A 12,436-nucleotide genomic window follows, 5' to 3' on the forward strand; every position below is an offset into this window, starting at 1 on the left:
GACTCTATATTTTACTAATTAGACCCATGTTTTGAATGCTGTACTTTTAATCAAAGCAGTCACAGCACTTAATCCAATGCTAAAAATTAAAAAATTATTCTACTTTAGATATTATCAATTTAAGTATGATTTAGAGAAATACAAAGGTTCTACCTTAAGATATTTCTCTACCCCAAATCCCTCCTTTATTTACCAAGCAAATAGCACACAACCTCAAATTCCAACTCGAGAATCAGAGGAAAAGTAAGGAGGGTTTTCCTTGAGATACGTGCTCTTGAGTACTGAGAAGTTTCAAGGGTGTTCTCAGCTCTTCTGTATGTCATTACTCTTTCAGCACCAAGGTTAGTTCTTAATGTTCTTTTCTGAGCTCTACCACTTCCTTGCTTCCTAGAGTTCTTTGCCTTTGTTTCCAGCCTTTCTCAATAGACACCTTCGTACGAAAAGGGGAAAAAGGGCAAGAGAAGGATATCATCTGGCAGGGGGAGGTGGGTGGATAATTTAATATAAGGTAGTGGTAGGTATTAAAATCTTCTCTAACATATAACTTCTGGTTATCCTTACTGGAATTTTTTGGTAGAAAGGCACACTGGAGTTAAATATATTAGTAAGAAACTGCTTTCTAAATAAACAATGTATAATAATTTCAGCTACTATTTAACAGTTCAATCTTACAAGTATGTCCAAATAAGGCTAATTTTAACATTTCTATTTATTCATATAAACAAATATTTATTGTGTATCTACTAAGTAGCAGGTACAATTACTATTCCAGGGGCTATAGAGAGAACGAAATCAATAAAATTCCAGGTCTCATGGTACTAATGCACTAGTGTAGGAAGATAAGACTATAAAACAAAAAAGAAAAAAAAAAGCCCAAGAAGTCACATGGCAATAAAAACAAAGAAAAGGAAAAAACAAGAGATGGGGATAAGGTATAGTGATATTTCAGGGAGTCATCAAGAGAGGTCTCTTTCCCAAAAGAAGTGTAATAGCAAGTAGGACAATTATTTTCAAGACTGATTCAGGCAAAGGGAGTAACAAGTACAAATGCCTAGAGATGGGATTGTGGTTGGCTGATTCAATGTGCAGAAGAAAATCAGTGTGGCTGAAGTTGCATGAGTAAGTGGGCTTTTTAAGTTTAAAGAGTTGTTTTTATTTTTCTACCCACTAAAAGATTTTGTTTTTATTTTTCTACCCATGAAAAGATTTGAAAAGGTTTAATGGTAGTACATTCATGAATATCTGCAATGCCACAATTCTATAAAACAAGATCCTTACCTTACACTACCATGCTAAGTCACTTATAAAATGAACTTGGGAAAAAAAAAAACAACAAACCTTTAAGTTTGGAGTTTTTAGAATGATAAAAAGAAGAGTAAATATAAAACTTTACCAAATATGCCATGGTTTATCTTTGATGTTCTCTAAACACAGTAATTGAGACACTTTTACAGATGTCACTGCATCTCTAAGATCCATTTTGTTCGCAAAGAATAAGATTGGTATTCGACGATGCTTAATATCTGCAAGAGAAAATAAGACTATTATCACACTTCCAGCTTTTTGGGTTATCTTCCCCCAAATCCTTAAAATTGAAATCCACTAAAATTGTTTTCCAATCACTTCCTTCCATATCACACATACATAAAACATTTAAAGACATACTGTCATGTATGGATTTGAGTGATAAGAAACTTTAAAAAATACTTCTTCCTAAGATTTTCTGCCCTCTGGTTGGAACTTTAAAACAAAGATGGATGAAGTGGGAATGGAGGGCTCATTAGACAGTTACTGAACAGCACCTAGAAAAGGGTCAAACATTTTGTTTCATTTTTATTGTCAACACAAAGGAGGCAAACTTCAAACAGGAGTAGGAGGAGGACAAACTGGGTCTGATTTTACATTTTAGTTACAGTATTGTAAGTGACAAGCTAGATAAAACTGCAACAAGATGTTTTTATCTAGATACAGTTTTGGAAATATTTTTCATTGTTTTGAATATGTAATACATTTAAATAGTTCAAAATTCAGAAGACATAAAACTATGCAGCACAAGAATCTCCCTCCCACTTTTGTCCAACACCATCAATCTGACCTCCCTAGAAGAGGCAACCCATCTCATCTGTTTCTTGGCATGTTTATAGAAATATTTTACATATTTGCAAATAATTATTATATATTATTCTTTTTAAATTAAATTAAAAATTTTAATTGTAGTTGATTTACAATGTTGTGTTAATTTCTGGTGTACAGAATAGTGATTCACTTATGCATATATATATTCCTCTTCATATTCTTTTTCATTATGGGTTATTATGTATTATTCTTTATACAAACAGCAGGCTATTCTATTTTATACCTCTTGCTTTTCACTTAATTTCATAGCTTGGAGATTGTCCCGTATCAGTGCATACAGAGTAGTTTCTTCTTTATTTTAACAGTTATGAATGTTCTGTCTTTTACTACTATCTACCATAATTTATTTATACAGTACCCAACTGAGATACATTTGTTTTGTTACCAATATTTACAACTATAAATAATGCTATAATGAATAAACTTGTAGAAAGGAAAATTCGTACATGGGCTACAATGTCTATAGGATAAATCAGAGAAGTGGAATTGTTGGGTCAGAAATGTAAATCTCTATTTTGATAGATAGTGATTACCAAACTGTCTTCCCTCAAAAGTTGTATCAATTTAATTTCAGCAACAGTGTATAAGAATGAGTGTTTCTGATTTTTCTGGTCAAGATGGTGACATGGTAGGACCATGAGCTCACTTCTCCTCACAACTACAACAAAACCACAACTGAATGCTAAACAACCATAGAATAAAAAGACTGGAACCTAGCAAGAAAGATCTTCTGTAACTGGAAACATAAAGAGGAAGCCACAGAGGGATGGCAGGAGGAGCGTGCTCACGATATAATTGGGTCCCACACCCCCGGGGTGGGCGACCCACAAGCTGAAGAACAGTTAAGTCGCAGAGGCTTTCCCACAGGAGTGAGAGCTCTAAGCCCATGTCAGGCTCCCCAGCTTGGGTCCCGGCATTGTGAGGAGAAGGAGACCCCAGGACATCTGGTTTTGAAGGCCAGCAGGCCTTGGCTCTGGGACTCCCATGGGACTGGGGGAAACAGAGACTCCATTTGCTTGGTAAGTGTACACAGAAACTCATGTGCGCCAGGTCCAAGGGCAGAGGCAGTGATTTTATAGGAACCTGGGCCAGGCCTGCCTGCTGGATTTGGAGGGTCTCCTGGGGACGTGGGTGATGGCTGCGGCTCACTCAGGGGACATAAAAATTGGTGGCAGACATTCCAGGAGTGTTCATCTACATGAGCTTTCCTGGAGGCTGACATCTTGATTGGATCGTTAGCATCAAGCCCTAGCCCCAACCAACAGCCTGTAGGGAAGCCTCAGGCCAAACAACATACAGGTGGGAACACAGCCCCACCCATCAGCAGACTTTCTAAGCCACAAAGGCCTCTAGACACAGCCCTGCCCACCAGAGGTTGTCCAGGACCAAGCTTCACCCAGCAGTGAGCAGGCACCCGGCTCTTCCTGACAGGAAACCTGCATAAACCTCTAGTCCAGCCTCATCCACCAGGGGCAGATATCAGAAATAAGAAAACAATAATCCCAAAGCCTGTGGAAGGAATCCACAAACACATAGAAAGATAGATGATATGAGGCAGCAAAGGAATTGTCTCCCAGGCCAAGGCACAAGATAAAATCCCAGAAGAAGAAATAAGTGATGAGGAGATAGGCAATTTACCTGAGAGAGTTTAAAGTAATGATAGTGAAGATGTTCAGAGAACTCAAGAGGAGTATAGATGCACAGAACAAAGTTTTTAGAAAATAGTTGGAAAATATAAAGAATACCCACACAGAATTGAAGAATAAAATTACTGAAATGAATAACACACTAGAAGGAACCAAGAATAGACTAAATGAGGCAGAAGAACGGCTCAGTGAGCTAGAAGAGAGATGAGTAGAAATCACTACTGCAGAACAGAAAAAAAAAGGAATGAAAAGAAATGAGGATAGTTTAAGAGAACTCTGGGACAACATGAAATGCACTAATATTCGCATTATAGGGGTTCCAGAAAGAGAAGAGAGAGAAAGGACTTGAGAAAATTTTTGGAGAGATAATCACTGAAAACTTCCTCATCTTGGGAAAGGAAACAGTCACCCGAATCCAGGAAGCACAGAGAGTACCACACAGGATCAACCCAAAGAGGGACACACCAAGGCACATAGTCATCAAATTGACAAAAATTAAGGACAAGGATAAAATATTAAAATTAGCAAGGGAAAAGCAACAAATAACATACAAGGGAATGCCCCTAAAGTTATCAGCTGATTTTTCAGCAAAAACTCTACAGGCTAGAAGGGAGTGGCAAAGATATATTTCAAGTGATGAAAGGGGAAAACTTACAACCAAGAATACTCTATTCAGCAAGTCTCTTGCTCAGACTTGATAGAGAAATCAAAAGCTTCACAGATAAACAAAAGCTAAAAGATTTCAGTACCACCAGACCAGCTTTACAACAAATGTTAAAGGACCTTCTCTAGCAATCAAACCATAAGGAAAGAGAACAAAGAAGAAAGAGAAAAAAAAAAAAAAGAGACCTACAAAAGATTGCTTTGGCTGTTCGGGGTCTTTTGTGGGTCCCGGTGACTTCTGGGATTGTTTGTTCTAGTTCTGTGAGGAATGTCGTGGGTATTTTGACGGGGGCTGCGTTGGATCTGTGGATTGCTTTGGGTAGTGTTGATACTTCCAATCCAAGAGCACAAGAAATCTTTCCATTTCTTGTGTCATTGGTTTTCGGAGTCTAAGTAACCTCCTTGGTTAGGTTTATTTCTGGGTATTTTGTTGTTTTCGATGTAATGGAAATGTTTATGCCAGTTACAAAATTCTGGTTTTTGAAGTGAAAAAAAGGTGAATGATAGGCCACAAATGGCAAAATATCCTTCTTTCTTATGAGTGAGCTAATGTATTCCATTACATATATATATATATATATATATATATGTTGCATCTTCATTACCTATTCAACTATTGATGTGCACTTAGGATGCTCCCAAGTCTTGGCAATTATAAATAATGTTGCTATTAACAGCAGGGTATATATATGTCTTTATGAATTAATTCTTATTTTGTAGTTGGCTTTATCCCTTTGATAACTATGTAAGTTTAAAAAGCCAAAGCTCTAAACATTCTTAGAAACAATGAACAGTACATATATGTAAATTAAAAAAATTCATGTGCAGTTAAAAAAAAAGAACTGAGCTATCAAGCCATGAAAGACATGGAAGAAACTTAAAAGATGTATTATTGAATAAAGCAAGTATGAAAAGGCTAAAAACTGTACGATTCCAACCAAATGACATTCTGGAAAAGGCAAAGCTACAGAAACAATAAAAAGATAGTGGTTTCCAGGGGTCTGGGGAGAGGGAGGGAAGAATGAATAGATGGAGCACAAGGGATTTTCAGGGCAAAGAAATTATTCTGTTCGATACTATAGTGGTGGCTACATGTCATTATGCATTTGGCAAAATCCATAGAATGTACAACATTAAGAGTGAACCCTAATGTAAACTATGGATTTTCGTTGATAATGTGTCCATGTCGGTTCATTGATTGTACCAAATATGCCACACTAATGAGGGATGTTGAGGGTAGGGGAGTATTTATGTGTGGGTGGGGAGTGCTATTTTCTGCTCAATTCTGGTGTGAACCTGAAACTGCTCTAAAAAATAAAATCTATTAATTAAAAAAAAGGTCAAAATAAGTCAAAAAATAAAAAAAGAATGAGTGTTTCCACTGCCTATGCCAGAAGAGTGTTATCAAACCTTTTGTTCTTTTCTATATGATAGGTGATAGATAAAAAATACACTCAGAATGTGTCTACTTACACTGTTTTTAGAAAGGTTAGAAACCTTTCTATATATTCAAAACATGCTTATATTTCTTTTGTTTCTGAACTATCTTGTTATATATCTTTCCCCCATTTTTCTATTGTTTTTATTTTCTTATTGATTTGTAAGAACACATTAAGCAGTAAGGAAATAAATCCTGTAGCTATGGTATGAATTGCAAATATTTTTCCTTGCTTATCATTTGCCTTTGACTACTCATGGTTCATTCTGTCATTCAAAACCTTTTTTTTTTTCCCTAGGATTCTGGGTTTCATGTTGTAGTTAGAAAGGTTTCCTCTTGCCCTCAAACTATTTTAAAAATCCTCCAGTTTCTTCAACTGCAGTAATAATGTAACTTTTATATTTAAACATTAAGTCCAGCTGGAATTTATCCTGGAGAAGAAACTATCAGAGTGGATTAAAAAGCAAGACATAACTATATGATGTATACAAGAAACACACTTTGAACATAAGGACACAAACAAGCTGAAAGTAAAAGGCTGGCAAGACATAACATGCACACGTTTAAGAAAGCTGGCATGGCTACACTAACATCAGATAAAGTAGTATTTGAGACAAAAGGTGTTATCAATGAAAAAGAAAGGCATTTAAAAATTATAAAACGGTCAATTAATAACACAACAGTTCTATGTGTGTATCTAAAAGACATGCTTCCAACTACATAAAGCAAAATTTGAGAGTATTACAGGGAAATATAAATAAACCCACAATCATAGTGGACACTTCAACACCCTTCTTTATGAAATTGATAGACAAGTAGACAAAAATATCACTAAGAATGTGAAAGATGTGTGATTATTTTCGACAGGACTGAATGAGGAGCCAACTTTGGGACAACGTGTGGCCGGTGGTGGGAGGAAAACGCCATGTCTGCACCCCCAGATGTCTGCCCGCTGGCTGTGCTGCTGCTTCTCCCAGATGTTCTTCTTAAACTGCAGCACAGAGCCCTCATTTCAAGGACTGTCCCCATGCAGGTGCAAAATGGCTGAGTAGAAAGACACTGAGCTCACTTCCTCTTATGGGCACAAATTATTCACCAAATAACCATCAATGAAAAGAAAAGATTCTAAAACCAAATATATAAAGGAGAAATCACAATGAGATGGGTAGGAGGGGTGGAGTTGAGATACAGCCAAATCCCATAACCCTGGGGAGGTGACCCACAAATGGGAGAATAGTTATAACTGCAGAGGTTCTCCCAAAGGAGTGAGAGATCTGAGCCCAACACTAGGTGCCTCAGCCCAGGGGTCCTGCACTGGGAAGATCAACCCCCAAAGCATTTGACTTTGAAGGCCAGCATGGCTCACTTCTGGGAGTCCCAGAGAGCTGCAGGAACAGAGACTTCACTCTTAAAGAATGCACACAAAAATATCACATGCTTCAGGACCCAGAGCAGAAGCAGTAATTCAACAGAAGTCTGGGTCAGACTCACCTGCTGATCCTGGAGTGTCATGGAGGGGTAGGAGGCAACTGCAGCTCACCCTGAGGACACAGACACTGGTAGGGGTCATTTTTGGGAGCTCTTTCTACCACGTGGACACTGGTGCCAGCAAGCTCCATTTTGGGATCCTCCCTCTAGGTTATTAGCCTCAGGACCCAGCCCTAGCCTGGCCCAGTGGTCTGTAGGCATCAGTGCTGGGATGCCTCAGGCCAAGCTACTAACTGGCGTAGACACAGGCCCACCCACCAGCAGAAGGGCTGCCTTAAGACACCCAGAGCCCACAGCTAACTGTGGGAAAAGCCCTGCCCACCAGATGGCCCTGGATCTGGTCTCACAGAACAGTGCATGGGCACTAGACTGAAGACATTAAGGGCTCTCCCAGCCAGATACCCCAGGACACACCTCCATCCACCAGTGTGAAAGCACCAGCCTCAGGAACCCTAAGGCCCTGGGTCTGCCCATGGCAAGGCTGCTCTAGTCTTGGGCCCAGCTCCACCCAACAGTGGACAGACATTAGATATAAGAAAACCTCAGCCCTGCAGCCTAAGGACCCAGCCCACCTACCAGCAGGGCAGACCCTGCTCTGGGATGGGTTGGCCCTGACCCCACCCAATAGCAGCGGAACACAAGCTTCAACACTACTTCAGGCCCCATCCCCATACTCAACTGTGTCAAGAGAGGACTCCACTCATCAGCAATCTGACACCTGCTTTGAGACCCCAGGAGCCAGCTCTGCCTGCCAGTAGGCCAGCACTAGCTCCAGGACCTGGCTTCAGCCACCAAGGGGCAGGAAATAGCCCCAGAGTCTCCCGGACCCTAACTCCACCCAAGACTAACACAGCTCTAGCCTCAGGGTTCCCTGGATTTATGGTCAGTCAACTTAGCCAGCTGCTCCTGCCAACCAGCAGCCAGGAGCTTCCACACAAGGCAGGACCTGGCAACCAAATGAACCAGGGGTCAGTGAAGCCTACCAGATTCCTCACTTAGTCATTCTGCCATAACAGGACCCATACAGCACTCATGGAGGAAACCCCAAAGCACAAAGCTCTGGTGATGAGACGGGAGGGCACTGCTGAGAAGCAGAAGGCATCTAAAAAGGCCACTTCTCCAAGGTCAGGGAATGTAACCAACCTATCAGATTCACAATGATAAAAACAGCAAGTTAGGCAGAATAAAGTGACAGAAGAACATATTTCAAACAAAGAACAAGACAGAACTCCAAAAGAGGAACTAAGTGAAGTGAAGACAGGCAACCTACTAGAGAAGTTCAGGATAGTGATCATAAAGATGATCAAAGAACTAGGGAGAGAATGGATGCATAGAGAGAGAAATCAGAAGTTTTTAAGAAAGAATTAGAAAGTATAAAGAACAACCAGAGATGAAGAATACAGTAACTTAAATGAAAATTACATTAGAAGGAATCATCAGCAAGCTGGAAGACAGAGTAGCAGAAACCACTGATGCTGAACAGAAAAAAAAAAGAAAAGAAAAGAAATGAGGACAGTTTAAGAGATCTCTGGGACAACATCAACCACACTAATATTTGCATTATAATTATAAGGGTACCAGAAGGAGGAGAGAGAGAAAGAGCCTGAGAACATACCTGAAAACATAATAGCTGAAAAACTTACCTAATCTGGGAAAGGAAACAGATACCCAAGTCCAGGAAATACAGGGTCCCATACATGACTAACCCAAAGAGAAACACATGTTGTAATAAAAAACAGTAAAAGTTAAAGATAAAAAGAGAATATTAAAAGCAGCAAAGGAAAAGCAACAAGAACCACAAAAGGAACTCCCATAAGGCTATCAGCTGATGTTTTAGCAGAAACTCTGCAGGTCAGAAATGCCTTGATATACTTAAAGTGATAAAGGGAAAAACCTACAACTAAGAATATGCCACCATGCAAAGTTCTTGTTCAGATCTGACAGAGAGATCAAAAGCTTCACAGACAAGTGAAAGAGTTCAGCACCACCAAACTAGCTTTATATGAAATATTAAAGGAACTTCTTAAAGTGAAAAAGAAAAAGACACAACAAGAAATATGAAAATCATGAAAGGAAAAAGTTCATTGATAAAGGCAAATATATAGTAAAGATAGGAAATCATCCATCCACAAAAGTAGTAGGAGGGTTAAAAGACAGAAATAAAATCATTTATATCCACAATATGCAGTTAAGGGATACACAAAGAAATTGTATGCAAAACATGATATTCAACAGTAATCATGAGGGGAGAAGAGTACAAATATAGGATTGTTAAAATTCATTTGAAATTAAGAGGTCAACAACTTAAAACAATCATATTAATATATGCTAGCTATATATAAACCTCAAAGTAACTACAAACTAAAAATCTATACTAGACATACACAAAAAATAAAAGGAATCTAAATATAACATTAAAGAGACTCATCAAACCACAAGAAAACAAATGAAGGAAGGAACAAAAAAGACCTATGAAAACAACCCAAAACAATGAACAAAATGGAAATTAAGAACATACATGTCAATAATTACTTTAAATATAAATGGATTAAATTCTCAAAAGATACAGTGTGGCTCAATGGATACAAAAACAAGACCTATATATATGTTGCCTACAAGAGTTCCACTTCAGATCTAAACACAAACAGATTCAAAGCAAGGAGATGGTAAAAGGTAGTCCATACAAGTTGAAATGCAAAGAAAGCCAGGGTAGCAATATTTATATCAGACAAAATAGACTTCAAAATTAGACTGTTATAAGAGACAAAGAAGGACATTACATAATGATTAAGGGATCAATCCAAGAAGAAGATACAACAATTGTAAATATATATGCACCCAACATAGGAGTGCCTAAATAAATAAAGCAAACATTAACAAACAAAGGGAGTAACACAGTAATAGTAGGGTTTTTTAACACTCTGCTTAAATCAATGGACAGATCATTCAGACAGAAAATCAGTAAGGAATCACTAGCCTTAAATGACACATTAGATCAGATTAACTTAATAGATATATACGTAGAACATTCCATCCAAAAACAGGAGAATACACATTCTTTTCAGTGCACATGAAATATTCTCCAGGACAGATCACATGTTAGGCCTCGGTAAATTTATGAAAATTGAAATCATATCAAGCATCTGTTCTGACCACAATTCTATGAAACTAGAAATCAACTGCAAGAAAAAACCCCAAGAAAATGACAAGCAAAATACAAAAGCATGTGGAGGCAAACAATATGCTACTGAACAACTAATGGATCACTGAAGGAATCAAAGAGGACATAAAAAAAATATCTGGAGACAAATGAAAAGGAAAACACAATGATCCAAAATTTACACAACACAGCAAAAGCAGTTCTTAGGAGGAAGTTTGTGTGATACAAATTTACCTCAGGGAAAAAAATTCAAATAAACAACACAACCTTACATCTAAAGGAGTTAGAAAAAGAAGAACAAACAACACCAAAAGTTGTAGAAGGAAAGAAATCACAAAGATCAGAGCAGAAATAAATAAAATAGAGACTAAAAAAATCAGTAAAAGATCAATGAAACTAAGAGCTGGTTCTCTGAAAAGATAAAAAAAAGATTGATAAACTTCCAGCCAGACTTATCAAGAAGAAAAGAGGGCCCAAATCAATTATATTATAAATGAAAAAGGAGAAGTTATAACTGACATACAAAGGATCATAAGAGACTACTACAAACAACTATATGCCAATAAAATGAACAACCTAGAAGAAATGAACAAATTTTTAGAAATGTATAGCCTCCCGAGACTGAAACAGGAAGAAACAGAAAATACAACAGACCAATGAAATTGAGTCAGTTAAAAAAACTCAAAAAACAAAAACTCCCAACAAACATTAGTCTAGGATCAGATGGTTTCACAGGTGAATTCTACCAAATATTTAGAAAAGAGTTAACACCCTTCTCAAACTATTCCAAAACTTGCAGAAGGAATGCTTCCAAACTCACTCTTTGAGGCCGGTACCACCCTGATACCAAAACTAGACAAGGCTATCACAAAAAAAGAAAATTATAGGCAATATCACTAATGAACAGAGATGAAAAAATCCTCAACAAAATATTAGCAAACCAAATCCAACAATACATCAAAAGGATCATACAACATGATCAAGTGGGATCCATCCCAGGGATGCAAGGACTTTTCAATACCCACACATCAATCATTATGACACACCACATTAACAAACTAAATAAAAATCATACAATTATCTCAATAGATACAGAAAAAGCTTTTAAAAAATTTAACATCCATTTATGATTTAAAAAAAAACTCTAGAAAGTGGTATAGAGGAAACATACCTCAACATAATAAAGGCCATATATGACAAACCTAATGATAACATCATACTCAATGGTGAAAAGCTGAAAGCATTTCTTCTAAGATCAGGAACATGACAAGAATGCCACTTTCACAACTTTTAGTCAAAATAATATTGGAAGTCCTACCCACATCAGTCAGACAAAAAAGAAAGAAAGAAAGAAAGAAAGAGAGAAAGAAAGAAAGAGAGAGAGAAAAGGAATCTAAGTTGGAAAGGAAGAAGTTAAACTGTCACTGTTTGCAGATGACATAATCCTCTATATACTAAATCCTAAAGATACCACCAAAAGACTACTAGAGCTCAATAAAAAATTCAGTAAAGCTTTAGGATACAAAATTAAAACACAGAAATCTGTTGTATTTCTACACACTAACAATGAACTATCAGAAAGAGTAAATAAGGAAATAATCCCATTTACAATTGCATCAAAAAGAATAAAATGCCTGGGAATAAACCTACCTAAGGAGGTAAAGGACCTGTACTTGAAAAACTGTAAGACAGTGATGAAAGAAGCTGACGATGACACAAATAGATGGAAAGATACACATATACTGTGTTCATGGATTGGAAGAAATAATATTGTTAAAACGACTATACTACCCTAGGCAATCTACAGATTCAATGCAATTCATATCAAAATACCAATGGCATTTTTCACAGAGTTAGAATATTTCAAAAATTTGTATGGAAACACAAAGTCCATAAATAGCAAAA

At 37.4% G+C, this 12,436-nt stretch overlaps 1 protein-coding gene across 3 annotated transcripts in view; it reads right to left on the bottom strand.

Moving 5' to 3' along the window:
* Positions 1-12,436, bottom strand: part of ARL6 (ARF like GTPase 6) — a 59,672-nt gene that overhangs the window by 21,195 nt on the left and 26,041 nt on the right. For all 3 annotated transcript variants that reach the window (XR_012075460.1, XM_072966882.1, XM_015242518.3), the window contains exon 6: positions 1,394-1,523. Coding sequence is in view for 2 of the 3 variants with exons in the window: in XM_072966882.1 (XP_072822983.1) it covers positions 1,394-1,523 (130 nt within the window). In the remaining variant the exon portion in view is untranslated. The remainder of the gene's footprint in view (positions 1-1,393; positions 1,524-12,436) is intronic.

This window comes from Vicugna pacos, chromosome 1 (genome assembly GCF_048564905.1).
Source record: "Vicugna pacos chromosome 1, VicPac4, whole genome shotgun sequence".
Lineage (NCBI taxonomy): Eukaryota > Metazoa > Chordata > Mammalia > Artiodactyla > Camelidae > Vicugna > Vicugna pacos.